This window comes from Macrosteles quadrilineatus, unplaced genomic scaffold (genome assembly GCF_028750875.1).
Source record: "Macrosteles quadrilineatus isolate MER2022 unplaced genomic scaffold, UCM_ALF_1.0 Scaffold_7__1_contigs__length_78375512, whole genome shotgun sequence".
NCBI classification, from domain to species: Eukaryota; Metazoa; Arthropoda; class Insecta; order Hemiptera; family Cicadellidae; genus Macrosteles; species Macrosteles quadrilineatus.
This window is the reverse complement of record NW_026542600.1, coordinates 7,461,907-7,482,248: the sequence shown is the minus strand read 5'-3', so window position 1 is coordinate 7,482,248 and position 20,342 is coordinate 7,461,907. Positions and strand designations below refer to the sequence as shown.

At 33.0% G+C, this 20,342-nt stretch overlaps 1 protein-coding gene across 50 annotated transcripts in view; it reads left to right on the top strand.

Moving 5' to 3' along the window:
* LOC128998717 (twitchin) overlaps window positions 1–20,342 on the top strand; it is a 236,502-nt gene that overhangs the window by 95,316 nt on the left and 120,844 nt on the right. For all 50 annotated transcript variants that reach the window (XM_054425023.1, XM_054425021.1, XM_054424991.1 and 47 more), the window contains 16 exons: window positions 1,611–1,675; window positions 2,577–2,748; window positions 4,076–4,212; window positions 7,369–7,494; window positions 8,104–8,248; window positions 8,944–9,083; window positions 11,116–11,260; window positions 12,092–12,233; window positions 13,709–13,833; window positions 14,162–14,300; window positions 14,908–15,122; window positions 15,719–15,925; window positions 16,570–16,710; window positions 17,814–17,981; window positions 18,761–18,885; window positions 19,857–20,034. In XM_054425023.1, coding sequence (XP_054280998.1) covers window positions 1,611–1,675; window positions 2,577–2,748; window positions 4,076–4,212; window positions 7,369–7,494; window positions 8,104–8,248; window positions 8,944–9,083; window positions 11,116–11,260; window positions 12,092–12,233; window positions 13,709–13,833; window positions 14,162–14,300; window positions 14,908–15,122; window positions 15,719–15,925; window positions 16,570–16,710; window positions 17,814–17,981; window positions 18,761–18,885; window positions 19,857–20,034 — 2,370 coding nt within the window. The remainder of the gene's footprint in view (window positions 1–1,610; window positions 1,676–2,576; window positions 2,749–4,075; window positions 4,213–7,368; window positions 7,495–8,103; window positions 8,249–8,943; window positions 9,084–11,115; window positions 11,261–12,091; window positions 12,234–13,708; window positions 13,834–14,161; window positions 14,301–14,907; window positions 15,123–15,718; window positions 15,926–16,569; window positions 16,711–17,813; window positions 17,982–18,760; window positions 18,886–19,856; window positions 20,035–20,342) is intronic.

Genomic DNA, 20,342 nt, shown 5'->3' with positions numbered 1-20,342 from the left:
ATATTGTTTGGCTTTATTTTATGGATTTTTTATTCTTTTCATTCATTAGCTATCAAAATCAGTTGTTTTAGGATTTTAATCTCTTGCAGTAGGTCTATACTACTGTATGACATGATATGCATTTTTTAGTCCTTATTAATTATACCATAAACAATGTTTGTATGTTATTTACTGTTTTTGAGTTTTATAGGAAATTAGTTTACACAATATCTTTTCTTCAATGAGTTCTCCACTTGACATGTTGCTTCTAGCCTATTACTATTTTAGGCCCTATAAAAATAATGCCTATGTAAAGCTGTAGGCCTACTGATGCCAATAATAATTCTTTATTTATGATGATGTAACAAATAATGTAAGTGTGAGGTTATTATACTAAGGAGGTTAGGAGGCAGGGAATGAATGATACATATTGCATGGTGGAAACATATTATTTTTATTTTCTTCTTGCTTGCAGTCCTGAAGCCGGTCCACAGGCCCTAAACTTGTGATATGTAAATTTATTTCTTAATGGTCTTTTTATATTAAGTTCCATTCAAATTTGTTGTAATTTAGCTACCGGCACCTATTTAGTTATTTAAACAGTTATTAAAATGAGAATGAATGTCTTGATAAAAAAAATATTTTCTTCTTTCTTGCAGTTGAGCCAATTCAAGTAAAAATTATGAAATAGGCAAGTAAAGCAGCTCACTGGTATTTCCAGCAGTTATTCTAATACATATGATTGAAAATAAATATTTTTTCACCTAAAATTCATATGTAAAGTATGAAATAGGCCTAATACCACATCAACAAAAATTTGTATTACACAAATGTGATACATTTTAATTATTGTTAATCCACTCAATTGACAATTATGAATAGAAAAATACCGTATTGCTTCGAATCGAGTTGCATCGAATCGAATCGAAAATCTTTTGAATCGAATCGTTGCTTCGAATCGAAAATTTTTTGCTGCTTCGCACACCCCTACACGACTTCACTTTCACTCATAGAATTTTTCTATAAAATAATGCAAAGTCATTTTATAGTACCAGAGGTGTCCAATCTGAACTCCAACTATAATGGTTTGCTTCATACTTACTCATTGTCTTAAATAACCTCAATTGCAAATATTGATCTATTTCTCATACTTGAATATTTTTGATTCATCCTACTTGATCATAATTACTTTAAGACTAATTAGTTTTACATTACCTTTTATCAGTTCCAAATTGTAACCTTCGTCAACGTGTTACATGTTTTGGCGAGCTACCATTGTCAAACACTTCATTTCAGGAATACACATTGAATTCCGCTTGGATTAATATACATTGTTCCCGCTCGTGTTCCGGCAATGTTGCATAGCGGTGTTAGGCCTATCACACAGAACTTAATTATTTATATCTCGTGCGTTAAATGTATTTGTCGTCTATTCAAAACGAAGCTATCCAAGAGGAAATAATGTTTATTCCTGGAATGAAGTGCTTGACGATGGCAGCTCACCGAAACATGTAACAATTTGACAAAGGTTACAATTTGGAACTGATAAAAGGTATAACCAATTAATCTATATTACAGTTTCAAGGCTACTACAATGAATATTACTTTTAACTTGCTACATTTGTTTACAGACCAAACTGGGTACCTTACAGTTCAGGTTGAAGGAAACCCTGCACCTACATTCAAGTTTTACAAGGTATGTATTTTGTCACGTTCAAACTTTGGCTTGATCTTAAAGATTTAAGCAATCAACCGGTAGTTATTCAATCTTAATGAACTGTTTTCAAATTGACAAAATAATTGGTTAATTTCTGATCTACCATAGTAAAATTATTACCTTACCTTACCTACGTGGCCACTCAAACCTCAGTAGGTTTTTGGCCTCACCAACAACAAGTCGCCACCTCTCTCTGTCTTCCATCCATTCTGCCTCTGCTCTTAGCTTCCCTATGTCTCTTCGCACCTGGTCCTGCCATCTCAGGTCGTCCTAGTAGTCGTCTTCCCGAGGGAGATTTTTAGACACCATTCTTAGCGTAGAATCTTCATCTCTTCTCTTCACATGACCAGCCCATTTCAGTCCCCTGCTTTTTATTTGTGCTATTATGTCTGGATCTGTATAGGTTTCCCTCAATTCATTGTTTGTTCTGATCCTCCACAATTTTTGTTGATGGGACCGTAGATAGTTCTTAGTATTTTGTTTTCAAAAACAATTATTTTCTTTTTGTTGTTCTTCGTCAATGTCCAGTAAAATTATTATGGCAGCTTTAAGTGGAGGAGCTGTAAATGAACCCATAATAGGTCAAATTAATTTTTCTTTACAAATTTTGAGGTGTCTCAGTATCATCCATTTTATTACAATTTTAAAAATTTTAAATAAAGAAAATGTTCTTATTACTTACTTTGCATGTTTACTTAACTTATAATCCTATCATAGGGAGTAACAAGTAACAGCAAATACCTATTAGAAAGTTGGAACATTCATACTTGGTACAACTCACTTCTAGGATTAAATTGTGCGACAATTGCTATAGCATTAATTAACACAAACGTTTAACGTAACAAATCTTTCTATCCCTTTCATAACCATTTGATTCCAGGGCATGACAGAAATTATTGATGGAGGAAGGTTCAGATTCCTGACAGAAGGAGATACCAACTCTATCACTCTTTGTATAAGAAAAATCAAACCCAACGATGAAGGGAAATATAAAATTGTCGTCAGTAACTGCCATGGAGAAGATTCAGCGGAGATGCAACTATATGTGTCAGGTGAGTGTGTGATTTTGGAGGGGAAATATGTTAGAAATATAAACAGCTGTAAGTTGAAATGCTTTTGACACAAACTACTGTCATCATGTTAAAGGAATCCTTTTAATATTTTATGACTTAGAAGTACCGTCATAATATTCTGGAAACAATTTGCTTCATTGTTAAGGAGGACCGATGATAAAATAATCAATAGTATGATGAGGTTCTGCATGTTTGAAAAAGCCAACAAGCTGAATTCGAACAAAAATATTATTTTATTTACATTGTTATATATTCGCTTTTTATGTTTGTATGATGGACATTTTAGTAGCAATCAACATATGTGAATTAATAATTGCCATCATTTGGAGTGCTAAACATCCCAAGTAAAAATCAAATTACATCAAAGTATAATTACTTAACAACACTTAACCCTTTCCGTTCAATGAAAAATACATATTGTTTACATTTGGATCCAAAGAAAACACTTTTCAGGTCCAACGTAATTGCATAAGGAAAGATTTTTATTTCTAAACATTAAAAATTGTTTTCCAACTTTGTTGCCTTTGTTGATGAAACACAACTCTTGCCAAATATACGAAGTATTTTGAGTCAAAATTCTGTTGGGAACGACAGAGGAGGGAGGAGTAGAGAGGAGTGGGGCAGAGATTGAGTAGCAGAGTAGTTTTGTGTATGAACGAGTGTAGGTTAAACGACCCACCATGATGACTCCCCTTGAAGAAGAGCCTGACGTTTCGGATAATTTTCTTATGGCGATCTCACAATTTGGTAAAAATATGCATACTTGCTTATAAGTTTTTTTCTACTCAGATTTGTTTATTAAAATATCACATTCTATATTTTAATAAATTCTCTGAAATACATAAAAAGCATAAAAACTACACATGAAGTATAAAAATTGAATAAAAGTAATGACGTCTTTATTTTTAAGGTGTTTAAATTAGGTTTGGATTTAAAATCAAAGTTATAACAACAGAGCTAAGATCTTACTCTTCTATTTTATTCTAAAAAAAGTGTAGATTTTTGTTACCTTATTCTTATTATCTTATTTATATAATTCTAAGATTCAGAGAAACACTGAGAACCACACTACTACAAATGACTATAAACCAAAAATAAATTCGGTCTTGAACCTAACATTTAAGTCTTGCTGTTAATTAAAATAAATAAGAAGTATGCCAGATTGAATTCAATATGCTTGCATTGTTTTCAATTCAAACTTATTACACATAAAGATAAATGAGAAAAGACATATTGCTGAGAAAAACATTCAAAATTTGATATACTCAAGATCTCTCAGTTATTTCATAATATCGGCTGACTCCAGATTCCAGTGGAATGGATTTCCGTGCCATGCTGAAGAAGAGGAAATACGCAAAGTGGGGAAAAGACAAAGAAGACCCCGATTGGGGTGACCTAAAAGAGACAGAAAAACCAGTACCTGCTTTGAAGAAAGTGGAAAAGGTAAGATGTAGGTTTTAGCCGTTTTTGATTTATTCTATACTAGACAATTTATTTGATATTTTTCATTCAAACTTTTGGTATGAACCCTCTTGGCTGACACCTCTTGCAAGAGGACTTTCCAAGTATTGTCTAATTAAGAAGTTTAGCGTTTTATTAAATTATTTCACTACAAGCTTACATTCAATACTTGTCATGATTTTTATTTAAGGCTTTGGTCCAAAACAGCAATAATTATTTTGTAGAACTACATTTCTTAAAACAACCAATCCTTATCAGCTCATTTTTCCAATATACTTCCTGTCCAAATTTTTTTGTAAAGCTGTACAAATCTGTAAATAATTGTACCCTATAAAACTGATTTGATTATTTATGACTTACAAAATTAAACATTAGTTTCAGCTTTGTAATAGTCTAGGGTTTTTGTTGAAATTAAGGCAAAATATTCATGTATATTCCTAAAAACAAGTTCATCCAAAGGATTTGGTCTGTTGGGGTTCGACAAACATTTTACTTTAAATGTTTAACTTTGACCTAATCCTATTCACATGTGATTTATAATCAATGAAATTCAGATTTTTAACTATGTTAAAGCCTGGCTACTAATCCTATTAGCTTAGCAAATTTGTTAATGCATATCTAAAAACACTTCTAAATAGTACTTTTAGATTATAAGCTCATAGTTTATATGCGACTCTGATGTTATTTACTTTTTAAATTTACAGAAACTTAAACATTATTTTAGTTGATTTATACTAAAAATGTGTTTAATATTCTTCCATATTTTAGGGGGAAATTTTAAAATATATCCAAGACCTGTGTATTAACTAATCTATCACATTTCAGTCTTTAAGTATTGAGGAAGAGGAGGGGGTAAGAAATGTGTGTGAGGGATTTCCCTGTAATCCCTTTAGAAACACCTACATTTTGAAATATGAGATGAAATGCATCGTTATTAGAATAATTGTAGTAATTGATTATCCTTTGAAATTTTTAATTAATCCAAATTAAAAAAGGTTCCAGTTAGAGATTGAAAAAGTATTATTCCCATCTATATATGTGTTATGCAACATTTTTAGTGTAACCATTTTTGTGTCATGTTACATAATATGCTCCAAAATAGCTTTTTTTACCCTAAAGTACAAAATACAAATAAGATTAGGAATTATTTTTGAATTTTTCACTTATTCATTTATATACTGCTAACATGGTTTGTTTTAAAGAAAGAGGAAGTATCATGAATATATTTATCTGATTTTTTGAAGTTTCTTTTTGTATGGGACTATAAATTGATAAATATTTTTTCCTATGGGGGATCCACAAATAATTAACTCTTGTTCCAAATATTGTTTTTGTACCCTAAAAATGAAGACAAATAAACTTAGGAATGATTGTTAAGTTATGCCCTCTATAAATATCTATCAAACAACCAAATCTCTTCATCTTTTTCAACTCTCAAGTATAAAGTTGTATTAGGACCACTTTAGGACCAAACCCTGTACTTTAGCTATAAACAACCAGTTTTAGGTTTTAGGATTATGTTAGAAATTTGCGTAGCTTGTTGTAGTTCCTTAGTATTGAGCAAGATAAAAATGTTTGGAATATATTGATATTCATCCCTCGAGTATAATCTTTGTTGTAGCCCCACATAGTGATGGTAATAATTAGTTATGTTTGTAACCAATGTGTACAATTTGTTTTGTACTAAAAGTAAAAACAATGATTTAATTAATTACCTAAATATTGTGAGCATGAGTAAACATAATAGGTTTTGCATATTTCAGTGTATAATTTCATATTTAGCATCAACAATTAAATAACATAGTTCTTTATGAACCAAATCAAACTAAAACAATTTATCAAGTCTAAATTTCCTCTAACTTATGTTTAGATGATACTATATGTTGTAGAGGAAAATATTAAGAGCTCTTAGAAGAAAAACATTACCCGAAATCATTCCAGACTGGCCCATTCTTCAACCATTTGAAATTATGGAGGTTTGACTAAGTCATTCTTTAATTTTCAAATTTTTTACCTTCTTTCCATTCTGATTTCTCCAAGACTTCTCGTCAGCTGATAGTTGTTCAGCTATATATATTTTTTACTGTCATGGCTTATTTTGTAATAGTAGTTTTATTACACCTTTGTTGGACTGTAGTTTTATGTCTTTGTTAGTTTTTAAACTTCTACACGTATCGTTTTAGATCAAAAAGTACTTTTTAGTGTAGGAATAATTAATAACATGCCTCTATGACGGTGTAAAATGTAGAACGTATCTTTTATATCCAATCTTTAGTCAAATACGTTTAATATTATTGAAATAAGTGTAGAGAAAATTGAGAAAATTTTTTTGAGTTTCTGTCTGGTTACATAGAATCCACTTGTGTATGAATAAGATCCGAAAATGGATCTCTCTTTTTACTCGACCTTCCTAAATCAAAGTGCCGTTTACGAGTTGATCCCAAAATAATTTTTAGTAATTTATTAATTTTTAATAATTTTTAGTGAGTCGGTGGCTCAGTCGGTAGCGTCGCGAACTTCGGGCCCAAGGCAGCGATGTCGTGGGTTCGGATCCTGGTCACTGCCGATAACATTTTATCAGTACAGTTCACCTTTGTACTGTACCGGCTCACTCCTTGCATTGCTGTAAACGATCCACGCTCGGGCGCTTAGTCTATGTGGACGGGCAAATGCAAGGTTAAAAGAGGCCGCCAACCTCTTTAAAAAAAAAAAATTTGATCATGAATTTTGAATTGAATATCTCCACCTAACAGTGTTGTAAACAGCATATGTTGAGATATATAATTGAAATTTCTTAAACATTGATAGAAATTACGATCTCCACAGCATGGGGTATTTTTTTTTTTTAATTCATAGGTTGGCAGCACTTACAAGGGATTGAATGCACAGAAAACTGGCGTTGGAATCGTTTGTGGCCAGAACATTTTTTTGTATAGGCTATTCACTTACCTCACTTGCAACGTTGTTCGGCGGAACTATTCTATTAAAAATTCAATAGCGAAATAATCCAGTAAAATTTAATCTGCTAATTTCAATAATGGAATACTACCATTTATCAATTATTAACAAGGAGATGTCAACTTGAAAGTTGAAACATATATTAATTGTGAGGCTAATAATTAAGATGTTTTTGTTTAGAAACAAGACAGCTTCTTGAAACCACTTGTAGATCAAATTGCGAAAGAAGGAAAGGATAAGAAAGTCGTGTTTGAATGTATCTTCAGCAAACCCGACAGCAAGCCGAAATGGTTTTTGAGGAAAGACGTAAGTAAAGAAGTCATTTTATTGCTCTATCATTAAATGTTTGATGCATTACCATGATGTGATTTCATCTCTTTGGTTTTGACTCCAGAATATAATGTTTTGACAAAAGATATTCATTAATGGGAAATGTAACAAGATGAACCCACATTTGTGACTAGGTATACAATTTTGAAACTTATAATTTGAAACTCTATAAAAAATTTGAAATTTAACTTAGGTGTGAAAGAATTATTTATAGCTGTTTATATTTTGTCAAGGAATAAGATCCTTTTCACATTCAAATCTAATGATATTTACCTCTTTTAATATTGCCACCATATTAAAGTTATACAATATATTTACTTGCCTACTTCACTTTTAAGAAAACTTATCTATTTCTATGACTCCCTTCATCAAGCAGATGTTTATTTTAATTCATTGTTAATAACAACTGTTCTAGAACTATTTGATCAATCATTCAATAAATTTGGAATGATGTATTAAATTTTGACTGCCCATGTTTCATTTTAAAACTCTTACACACGTAACCAAGCAAAACTGTTGTGAAATAGTAAATAAGTTGGTATTTGGCTATTAACCAGTGTTACTTATCTCGAAAAACTTTTACAGGAGCTATTCCCAGGATCCAAATATAAGATGAAAGTTGACAAAGAAACATACACCCTGATAATTAACACACCAAAGGTGGAAGACACTGGAAAATACACGGTGGAGATCGCTGGAATAAGTTGCCAAGCGTTCCTCAATGTTGACGGTATGTTGTTGATTATACTTAATAGTTATTTGTGCAACTAGTGAGCAAAGTGAGCAATTGCTTCACTGGAGAGAAATCCTTACTCACGAGCCGTATGCGATTGAGGAATGGTTTCTCGAGTGAGGTGATTGCACTTTGCACTCAAGTTGCACATTATATTTTTCCTACAGTTAATATTATCTCACTGATGAGCGAGTTGGACACTTTGCTTTCTTAAATCAGTGAGAGAACATGTACATTGTTAGGTAACTATAGGAAAATAATATTTCCCACAAATTCTTCTTTGAAGTAGGTGAAGTCAGTTGTGAGCTTGCTTGGTTAAAAATATATCACAGGATTGTTGCATTTCAAAACACACATAAACTGACTAGATGGTAGTAGCTAGCAGCTAGATTACCATGAAGAAATACAGGTAGGTAACATTTTCCTTCTGAGAAGGATGAAATATTGTGAGTCTTCTGAATGTTCTATGGCCTACCTGTACTTCTCCAAGGTAAGCTAGCTACAAACAGGAGCTAGGAACAAAACTATTCCTTCCATGAGATTCATTTCAGGCTTTACTGCTTAGGAAATTTTCGTTTGATCAATTTCAATTCTCAACTTTTTCGTATAAAAATGTTTTAGAAACATATTTTACAGTTGTCAGAAATTGTTCAAGATTGTAGTTTAATGACATTTACGACTGGTTTATCCAGAGGCTGATCCGTCATATACGTTCATCAAGCCGTTGGACAAGAAGTACGAAGGGTTTACAAGACATGAAGTTTACCTGGAATGTACTGTCAGCAGCAGTCTTGCCATGGTATCTTGGTGGAGAGGCAAAACAAAACTTACTGTGAGTATCACTTTTAGATATATTATTATAATTTTTATGCTTACAAAACTTTCTAGTTGGGTTACCCGCAAGTATGCAAATAATAACGCTTTGAGTCAAGCTGAGTGTAGAAAGAAGGAAGAAAGTTTTGGGTAATTTCATGTTGAGTAAAAAAAATGTTTTAATATTTTTATGTTGACAAGTTTTTTTGTAATTTTTCATCTTTTTTTTTGCTTTTAAGGACTTACACAATTTTTTTACCAAAGTTTTTCCCACATTTTGGCAATATTGGGAGACACCTCATTTCAAGACTATTATCCTGCTATACAAGTTTTTTGGAAATACTCAGTGGTTCAGTAATCATTTTAAATGATTTACTGAGATCAGTTGATCTCTAGTATGATTATTAAGCCTACTATGTCATGATTTAAACTGCACTAACAACACTTTGCTTTCATCGTATTAATCTTGAAAATTAAATTGTTTAAAATTAGGGATGGACGGTACCTATTGTATTCTTAGTTTGGTTGGGACGAGACAGGGCATAACTTTTATTTCCATCCCGAATCTTGGGACATGACAGGATGGGATTTTCCCTCCTAAAATATTTATCTCTCAAACAAAAAGGGATTGTTTAAAAAATCTTGAATAAAAACATTATTGCAGATGGAAAAAACTAAAACCAAAAATACATGATACATTAAAAAATACATTATGACGACATTGTGAACATATACTGCAATCACGGCACCATCGCCATCATCTCCCATCATCTCCCATCATTATGACGACATTATGAACATATCCTGCAGTTACGGCGCCATCGTGAACATCTCCTGGTTCATTACGGAATCTATGGAGACATAGTCATTGTCTCCTGGGTTTGCGGTACCATTGTGAACACTCCCGCCATTACAGAGACATCATTATCGCCTGCCTGGTGACATCTCCCACGGTCGGGAAGATGTCATCATCGTAACTTGTGACTCGGCTAAATCACTGACGGTCGGAATAATCCAACCCCAAGAAAATTCCAAATTAAATGTAATTCTGTCCCGATGATTGGCAATATATTTTTCCAGAAACACGCCAAAATTTGGGGGCCCCTCCATCCCTACTTAAAATTGTGTAATAATCATTTATCAATTCCATGGCTTGAGGTTAATTTTTGTGTATTTTATTGCTTTTTTGTAAAATATTAACACTACACGAATAACATAATGACGTATACACGATTTTACATACAACCTTTTTGTGTTTTTGAAATATTTTTTTCTTTTTGTTCTATCTTGTTTTGCTTTATTACTCTGCTTTTAGGTCACGCTATTGACACTAGAATTCTGCTTCTGCAAACAGATATTTGGTAACAATGGCTTTAAAATGGCTCTTTCTTCAGTTGGCGTCCTAGTATAGATGAAATATGTCTATTATTTTTGCTATTTTCTGTACATACAATGTATATATTAGGTAGATTTATGAGTAATGTTCTTAGGTAGTAGTTTACTTTTACATTTTTGTCGTTTATTTTTATGTTTTTGCAAAGTGTCATTCTATGATGAAGTGTTGTCAGTATGTAATTCATCTCATCTAACATTTGTGTGTTCACTTCATTTTATATATAATTTCATCACAATTCACATTAATTAAATTTATTATTATTACTTATAGCTTATACCTGTGTATTTAATATAATGTTCATAAAATATTTAGGTTGGAAATTGAAGTATAAAATTGGTATTGATATTTCTTTTTCAAACTGTCTTTTTTATAGGCCATGATGATAAAACTTAAGTACTTTTTTGAATTACCACAATTTTACGATTTTTACTAAAGTTTTCATTATTGTTGTAGTTGATTGATTAATAGATTTAATAGTTGTAAACTGTAAAAAATGAAAGGTATGATTACTAATACAAGCAATGATGTGACATGATTTGCTACTGAAAGTGGCCAGGTATTTTTTCCTATTGCATTTAGGAAGTTCTTAAAATCTGGTAGTCATAATTATCTTTTATGAAAACTAGTTAATTAAAATGTTATTTTATTTCAACAGGAAAGTGAAAAAGTTTCCATCGAAAAGGACCTGTCAGGAAATTGCAGGCTAACAGTAAAGGCTCTGGAAATTGAAGACAGTGACAAATATTCATGTAAGATTGAAAAACAACCAGATGAAACCGTCACTGAACTAGAAGTAATCGGTAAGTAAGGAAAATAATTTTAATATAAACATAAATAAGAAAAGTCACTTGAATTTACTAAGAAAAATAGTGAAGTACCTATATCCTTATGTAGTTTACAGATAATAGAATGCTATGAAACGAAAAAAAGATAAAAAGATAGGGCATTTGCCAGGAATTATTAAGAAAATTTACAGGAAAGCAGGCTTACCTTTAAATAAGTCCATAGAGACACATAAAATACATCATAAAAGTAGAAATTTTCTTCAACCACTGGAGAAAAACCAAGATTTTCTCCAGTGAAAATTTTTACTTTAATGGTGTATTTGTGTGTTGCTATGGACTTATTTAAAGGTAAGGCTGCTTTCCTGTCTTTTTTTAACGTGTATATTTTTTTATATTTTATACGCAAATTAATCTGAAAATGGAGAGCTACAGTAAAAATGAGCTTTTTAGTGCAATAATAAGCTTTTTAGTCCTTGTTGCATGCATAAATCTTTCAATATTTTAAGCTATACCTACAAATATAACACCAATTGCACGTGTTTCAAACCAATTTAAAGTAATACACTAAAACAACGGAATCATTGAATCTTAAATTAAATCTCAGTTTTTCTATCGCTGAGTTAGTCTATTATCACTGCAAAATTTAACTCACTCAGTCAAATTAGGTTTATTAAACAATAATCAGGGAACTCAAGTCGTGATGAGCACCAAAGTTGTGAAAAAAGAAAACGCGGTGGTAGTCAGTAACTCTGTATATATTTAGATACAATATAAACTGGAATTTAGCATTTAATAGAAACAGGAGGAATGATGTGGCACAAGTCCAAATATGTGATTGTGTTCCAGAATATCCCTACAAGTTTGTGAAAGTGCTCAAGAGTATGCAGCATGTTGAGAAGGACACGATTACTTTGGTTTGTGAGCTGGACGACGCGGCCGGTGACGTCACATGGACCAAAAACGGCGAGGAGCTTAAAACAGACAAGAGGTCAGTAACCACCCATATACAGGGTGTTTCCAAAATGATTGAACCATACATTCCATTGTATTGAAGTTGTCATCATTTTTTAAATCAAAATACTTAGTTGAATTGAGACATTGACAGATTGCACTGATGAAAGTTACTGATTCCTGTCAAATAAAATCAATTTCATAAAGTCAAAGAGATAAGACAACTTTTTGTAAAATAGCACCTTTGTCACATCAACTATCGCAGTAAGAAAAAATAAGGTAAAAAGTAAAATTTTACACACTAGCACATTCTGACTGACTCAGTCAACTATGTTCTTTTTAGTGACATAGCAGTTATGAAATGTTTAAACCTTATATTCAAGTGCTCATTCCCCAAACCTATACCCTTATATTCAAGTGCTCATCTCCAAAACCTATAACCTTATATTCAAGTGCTCATCCCCCAAACCTATAACCTTATATTCAAGTGCTCATACCCCAAACCTAACCTTATATTCAATTGCTCATCACAAAAACATATAAATATAACCTTATATTCAAGTGCTCATCCCCCAAACCTATAACCTTATATTCAAGTGCTCATACCCCAAACCTAACCTTATATTCAATTGCTCATCACAAAAACATATAAATATAACCTTATATTCAAGTGCTCATCCTCCAAACCTATAACCTTATATTCAAGTGCTCATCCTCCAAACCTATAACCTTATATTCAAGTTCTCATCTCATAAACCTACAACCTTATATTCAAGTGCTCATCCCCCAAACCTATAACCTTATATTCAAGGGCTCATCTCCTAAACCTTATATTCAATTGCTCATCCCCAAACCTTATATTCAAGTGCTCATCCCCCAAACCTATAACCTTTTATTCAAGTGCTCATCTCCTAAACCTATAACCTTATATTCAATTGTTCATCCCCCAAACCTTATATTCAAGTGCTCATTTCCAAAACCTATAGCATTATATTGAAGCGCTCATCTCCTAAACTTATAACCTTATAATCAAGTGCTCATCCACCAAACCTTATATTCAAGTGCTCATCCCCCAAACCTATAACCTTATATTCAAGTGCTTATCCCCCAAACCTATAACCTTATATTCAAGTACTCATCTCCTAAACCTATAACCTTATATTCAAGTGCTCATCTCCTAAACCTACAACCTTATATTCAAGTGCTCATCCCCCAAACCTATAACCTTATATTCAAGTGCTCATCTCCTAAACCTATAACCTTATATTCAATTGCTCATCCCACAAACCTTATATTCAAGTGCTCATCTCCTAACCCTAACCTTATATTCAAGTGATCATCTCCTAAACCTATAACCTTATAATCAAGTGCTCACCCACCAAACCTATAACCTTATATTCAAGTGCTCATTCCCCAAACCCATAACGTAATATTCAAGTCTTCTTAATTTATGAGTTATATTTCCAGATTTAGTTTTTTCAGTTAGCAATAAGTTGGTTTTGGTTTTTCCAGAATAAGCATCAGCAAAGACGGACGTAAACGTAAAGTAGTGATCAAGGATGCCAAGGTCACGGATGCAGGAATGTACGCTTGTGTCAGCAATGCTGATAAGACGGAGGCCGAACTCATTGTCAACTGTAAGCGATTCTAGTTTTTAATTTTAGTTTTACTACTTAATGAATGTTTAACAAAAAGGGTTTGAAGATCAGATAACTGGATCAGATAATTAGGACTATTGCAAATTGATGTTGTTTTTCACAGATATTTCATGAATTTTAAAATCTATACATAAGATTTTTATTCTTATGTAAGTATAACAAATCTGCGATCATACTACAGTACTAACACTTTTTATTGATAGTTTTTAACGTCTTGTTTAGAAAACACTGAAATTCTACTATGTTGTAGCCCAATTTTTGAGTAAGGCTATATTTTGGTTTTGTTAACAAATCTTTTATATCACAGACCAAAACAGATTCAACAAGAAGCTCAAAGACACAGTGGCGGTTGAGAGGGAGAAGCTCGTAATGGATATTGAGCTTCAGGACCAGACCGCGACTGCGGAATGGTTCTTCAACGGAGAACCTATCAAGGAAAATGACAGGTGAAAATACTCAATGGTAGTTATACACATATTAGTTCTCAGTTAGATATATTCAAAACCCACAACATTTTCAATTCCTTGTGTACCTTATTTTGATGTATCGTGACATTAATAAAATCTCATTGAGCTTTCCTTCCTAAAAAACCATAACTACAGCAGGATGCATGACATTCAATATCTTATAAAAAAGTGTTTCCAGTCAAAAAATAAATTAACTGTACTAAACTTACAACATTAAACTTACTAAATTTACAGTATTATCCTTACAACTTAATATTATACAAGTATTATATCTGTTGTATTAAGTATTCAATGAAAGTTGCACAACCCAGATATAAAATCTTTGAGCCTGGGGAATTCTTTGATTGTTACAATCGTATAAAAACATAAAACAAAAAAATGTTCTATGTACAGTTTCTGGATTTATCATATTAATCAATATGATAACCTTCAGTAAAAAACACACATGGGTTTTCAGTACTCCATTTCAGATTGTTCTTGGATTATAACAAAAGTGTGCGATCCAAGGGTTTGGAAAAAGCTTGATTTTAAGCCTTTGAAAACGATTGTATTTGAAGGAAAACTAATGGAATTTTGTTGCTCATAGAGTTGAGATCAAGAACCTTGGAGGAGGCAAACATCAGCTGGTGTTCAATAAACTGGAGTTGACTGACTCTGGTGAGATCCTCTGCAAATCTGGAGAACTTACTTCATCCTGCAAACTAGAGGTGAATCAAGGAGAGAGTTCTCCCTCCATTGACTTTGGAGACTTGGTTGAAGCTCCAGCTAACCATCCCATCACATTCAACGTACCTTTCAAAAGTAAGTTTAAACTTTACATTTAGATTTTCTATACTTGTAAGTATAAGCAATATAAAGTGTTCATTTGATTTGAGTGGTGGGAATAATTTAGGGTTGGGGTATCTATGGTTTTGTAGGTTAGTGTTCATTTTCAGTAGCAATTGGTGCGAGCCGTGCACCATCGAGTTTTTGATGTTGAACATTACAAAAATGAATTACAGTTCAACATCTTTTTCGAACGATGTTCAATATTTCTAAATCAAGGTTCCTGATTGCAACAAAAAACTTTCATGGGCAAACTTTTTTGGGAAAACTGGAAGTGTCATGAAGCAGAAGTCATTCTTGTTCAGTGCAAACCTTTAAAAAAATGTCTGTAAGTTGTAATACTGAAGAAATGTTGGTTTTTCAATTTCAAATGACACTTTAGAGAAAGTAATAGATAACTTTGAGGAAAGAAATTTAGTTTGTGTACTTGAAGAATGCAGTCATCTTACTGCAAAAAAAATCTTCAGGGGAAAAAAGGATATTTATTTTTACTCAAAACTTAGTGTTTAATTATCTCACATTGTCAATTTATTTAGTCATCAAGAGTGTAATTCTATACTTTGTTTTTCTAGTTTCTGGCACAAGACAGTCCCAGATTGAAGCTAAGCTTATCAAGGACGGAAAGCCACTGCCTCTGAAGGAAGTAGAGATTGTGGTACATGAGGAGAAAGTAGCGTACACAGTCAAGAAGCCAGCCCGAGGTCTCACTGGCAAATACCAGATCAAGATATCCAACGCCCAAGGAGAGGATGTCAAGGACATCACAATTAACATGCAAGGTAAGATCAAGATCAGGTACTTTTTACTTTCACCAACTATACATAGTATATGTGAAAGTATTGTTTTTATAATGCAATTCTAGTTTGAGTTTTGGGTGGAAACATTTGTTTCGGGTCCCTAAGAAAAATCATTATCTTATGGTGTGTTGCTAGCCTAGTAGTTAGTGGACTTCAGTGCAGGAGGGACGGGTTCAATTCCCGGCATATCCACTAAACATAAATGGGTTTTGACCGCTTTCCCTTAAATAATTTGATTTTACTTCATTACAAAAATGCCACTGGTGTAGACACGAGCAAAAAAAGTGGTTTTCAAATTGATGTATGGGTGTGTGAATTTGTCTGTATGTGTCTATGTTTATGTCGATGTGTACAAAGCTGCACACTGCACCAATGATCCAATTTTGATGAAATTTGGTACTTGGGTAATAATCTATGGTACCTCCAGTTTTATCTTGAACTTTCATAAAAATCTATAAAATAATGGAAAAATCTGACTTTTACAAAATTGCTTGCCCTATTTTGATAAAAATTGAGTATGTTTTAGTCCTATCAATTCTAAACAAAATGGACAATGGTACAACCCCCATCGCTTTTTAAGTTCAAAAGTTATTGCAGTTTTTGTGATTTTTTAATTTTTATTTCAGATGCTCCCACTCCTCCGCAAGATATTGATGTGACAGAAATCTTCCAGACGAGTTGTGTCATCAAATGGAAACCTCCGACTGACGATGGTGGCTCACCCCTCATCCAATACGTCATTGAGAGACAAGATTTGAGCGTCAAAGGTCAGATTCAATATAATTTTTAATTAAGCACTTACATTTCATATCAGTGTTAGTATGCTATTTGAAATTAAAAATAATAATTGCAAATTGATGTTATATTACAAAATATTGAAATGCTGTTAGATCTAATTACTGAATCTGTGTTGATTTTTTATTCAGGCAAAGTAAAATTGCAGTTGTTCACTTTTTTCTTCAAAAAACAAGAAAAATGCTCCAATAAAATTGAATCTTGATACCTATCGGTATACCATTTTAATATTTTGACCAAATTTCCTGCATGAAGAATTTACACAAAGAAATTTTGGGGTTTGTAGGATGTTGAACGAAAGGAAAAATTGAAGCAGCAATAACAGTTCTAACGAGCCAATTCAAATTAAAACCTTTCTAAACATGTTAAATATGCCATATCAAAGGTAAATTGAGATCTAACGAAAAAAATATTGAAAAGAAAATGTAAGTAAAACTCAAGGTGTGCCAACCTAAGATTTAGATCCAGCCGAGCTTGAGGTAATGTGATGATCATCTCCTATGGTTGTGGGAGATCATTGTTTCCTGCAATCGCAGCAAAATCTGAATATCCCCCATTCTGGATGCTATGCTATCTTGAATACATAAATACCCTGGAAGTTGATAGAAAATGGCAAATGCCACAGAAATAGGTAGCCTATATGTGAATACTTGGTATGTTGATAGCGGGTAGTTGGCGGATAAAATCAGGGTGACTAGTTTGAGCTGCACTGCGTCCCAGAACTGCTCTAATTACTCTAATTCTAATTCCAAAAATTCTTAACGTTCCAATCTAGCCTATTGAAGGCATATTTTGTTTCAGATAAAATATAGAATAGTAAAACTCAAAATTCTCAGGAAGGAATTCTTTCTAAAGACAAAATCTGTCAAAGAAACCGAGTAAGAGTCAGTTCACTTCTCAAAAATAAAACCCAAATTTATACTCCATGCAACTTGGTAGACTTCTAATTCCATAAATATTAAATGGAACTTAACCATAAATACTTACTTATATGGAATGCTTTACTTTCTTACTAGTAAAAAAATGCAATATTTATCAAAATGTCTTTGTCATCCAACTTGTCTAATGTCTACAGGAGGGTGGCACAGTGTTGCCGAGGTACCCGCGACCGAGCCCACCAACTACAAGGTCACTGACCTAATACACAAGAAGGAATACAAGTTCAGGATCAGAGCTGTCAACAAGATAGGAACATCTGAACCAAACATATTTGGCAAACCTGTCCTCGCTAAGGATCCTTGGGGTAGGTTTAGATACAACTGTGCGGTCTAATTTATCGGTAATTGTTAACTATTTGGAAATACTAATTTAGATTGTGTTAATCAGTTGAGTTGCTAGCTATCCAAGTTACGGTATTTTTGACATTAGCTTGTATAAATTTCACATCAGATGGCTTGTGGTACTGCCCAACACGAAAACATACCAACTCTCAGAAGACCAGGAGCTCTGGCCAAAATTTGGTGTTAAAAAAAACTTTATTAAACATTTAGTCTGTTTTGATGTCTACTTGGTGGTAATATCTGAGTACTTTAAAACTAAAATAATTCCGAGGCAAGAAGAAGCCACCATGATGGCAGCTGAGCTGATATGTAGAGAAGGGCAGGCAATGGTATTTGTCGCCAAATGGCAGAATCAGCTGATGTTCTTGCTGTTTATGAGCTGCAATGGTTCCACTATATTTGTATTAAGTTCCAAATTTGTTTGTTCAACTCAAACTCGATTGATTTGTAAACCCAAATAGATCCTAGAAACCTGTACTCTAACATTTAAAATGATAGATAGTAGGCCCCACACAAAGTTATATTCAAAATTCATTCAAAATCCCGTAGACCAGAGATTTTCTTAGATTGCCAAAGTACTAAATTGTTTTTTGTATTCACGTTTTAATCAATTAAATACTTAATCAAACCTTACCAAAGTAATATTGCCCAGTTTAACCAAATTAAGGCTATCGTTAAGTATTTCTGATGTCCTCCTGTAATATATTCTGCTTGACTCACTTAATGTTTCTGTTTTGTATAGACGAGCCCGGCAAACCCACTGGTGTGGAGGTGGTCGATTGGGACAAAGATCACGCAGATCTTAAATGGGTCAAACCAGAGAATGACGGAGGAGCTCCCATCACGGGATACGTCATTGAGTACAAAGTAAGTCCAACAAGTATTCGTGGCAATACAGAACAGCGATTGCTCATAAATCGTGGTTAGTGTATCCATTCACCACTTAAAACCACAAATCTTTTGTTTGTTTCAAAATCTCTTATCACTGGATAGTAAAACCATTTTAACGAATTTCCCATATAGGGAATATGCTATTACCGTAGGTTTCATGGTAAGACCTAGACCCGGTACTGATTTACATTTTCATTTTTATGTCTCCAGAGGTCAAAAACACACTACGTTCAAATATTCTTACATACAAGTCCCTCACCAACGAGTTACTATACGTAACATAAGGATGGATCTTCCTTATGTTGACTTGCATTACATATGGTAGTGTTAGCTTTAGAAAACTTAAACAAAATGCAACTAGTCTTTGATTGATAGTGGAATGATGCCATACAATTAGGAAAATTAAAATTTATTTTTACCCTTACTCTAATTTAAATCTTAAAAAAATATTTTAAATGGTCTGATAAACTTACAGAAACATCTTGGAGGCAGTTTAACTCTTAAATCAAATAACCCAAAGCATTCGGTACCGTCAAAAGATAAACTAGATCATCAATTCCTCTTATTAATCAAAATCAGATTAATATTCAACCATAATCACTCTTTACTGGACCCCTCTATTTATCTGAACCTCTCAAAAGTACACAGTGGTGTCTAACTCATAGGCAATACCTATAGTTTTCACTCAACCTTTTTGTTGTCCTCTTAACCCCTTGCTGTAACTGTCTGACTCCTTTTTCAACGAATGGTTGCTTATCTTCTACATCTTCTTCATCTTTCTTGGACTTTTGGTTCTTGGGTTCATCTTCTACATCTAATTCTCATTGCTACATAAACACCTCCAGTACACTCTATCTTTTAATTTGTAAATAAGTGAAAAAATATTTAAATGATCATGACTAGCCCCTCTCATTTAGTTTTATCTCAATTGTTGTTATTGTCAACAGGAAAAGTTTGGCAAGGACTGGATAGAAGGCAAGGTGATAGATGGAGATGTGACTGGTGCAACCATCGATGGACTCAAGGAAGGAACGCAGTACGAGTTCCGCATCCGAGCCATCAACAAGGCGGGTCCTGGAGAGCCTAGTGACGCTACCAAGCCTATCATCGCTAAGTGTAGATTTGGTAAGTTACTCCCTTTGAGGTTCACAATTCTAAAATTTTTTAGGAATTTGATCAAGTATGGTTTTTTTGTGTGTATACGTTTGTCATTGGGTTGTTTCTACAAAAAAATTAAATTGTTTGTTCTATTAAATTTGTAGTGTCAAAAGTTAATTTGTTGAAAATAAAGTTCAAAACTGTAGGTATTTAAATATTTGTCAATCCCCCATTACGCGATATATGTGTAGAGGATTAACATTTTTTTTGGCCATAAAATTACTGTAAAAGCTTGCTAATCTAACACCCAATGAGCTTGCACTATCAATAATCCT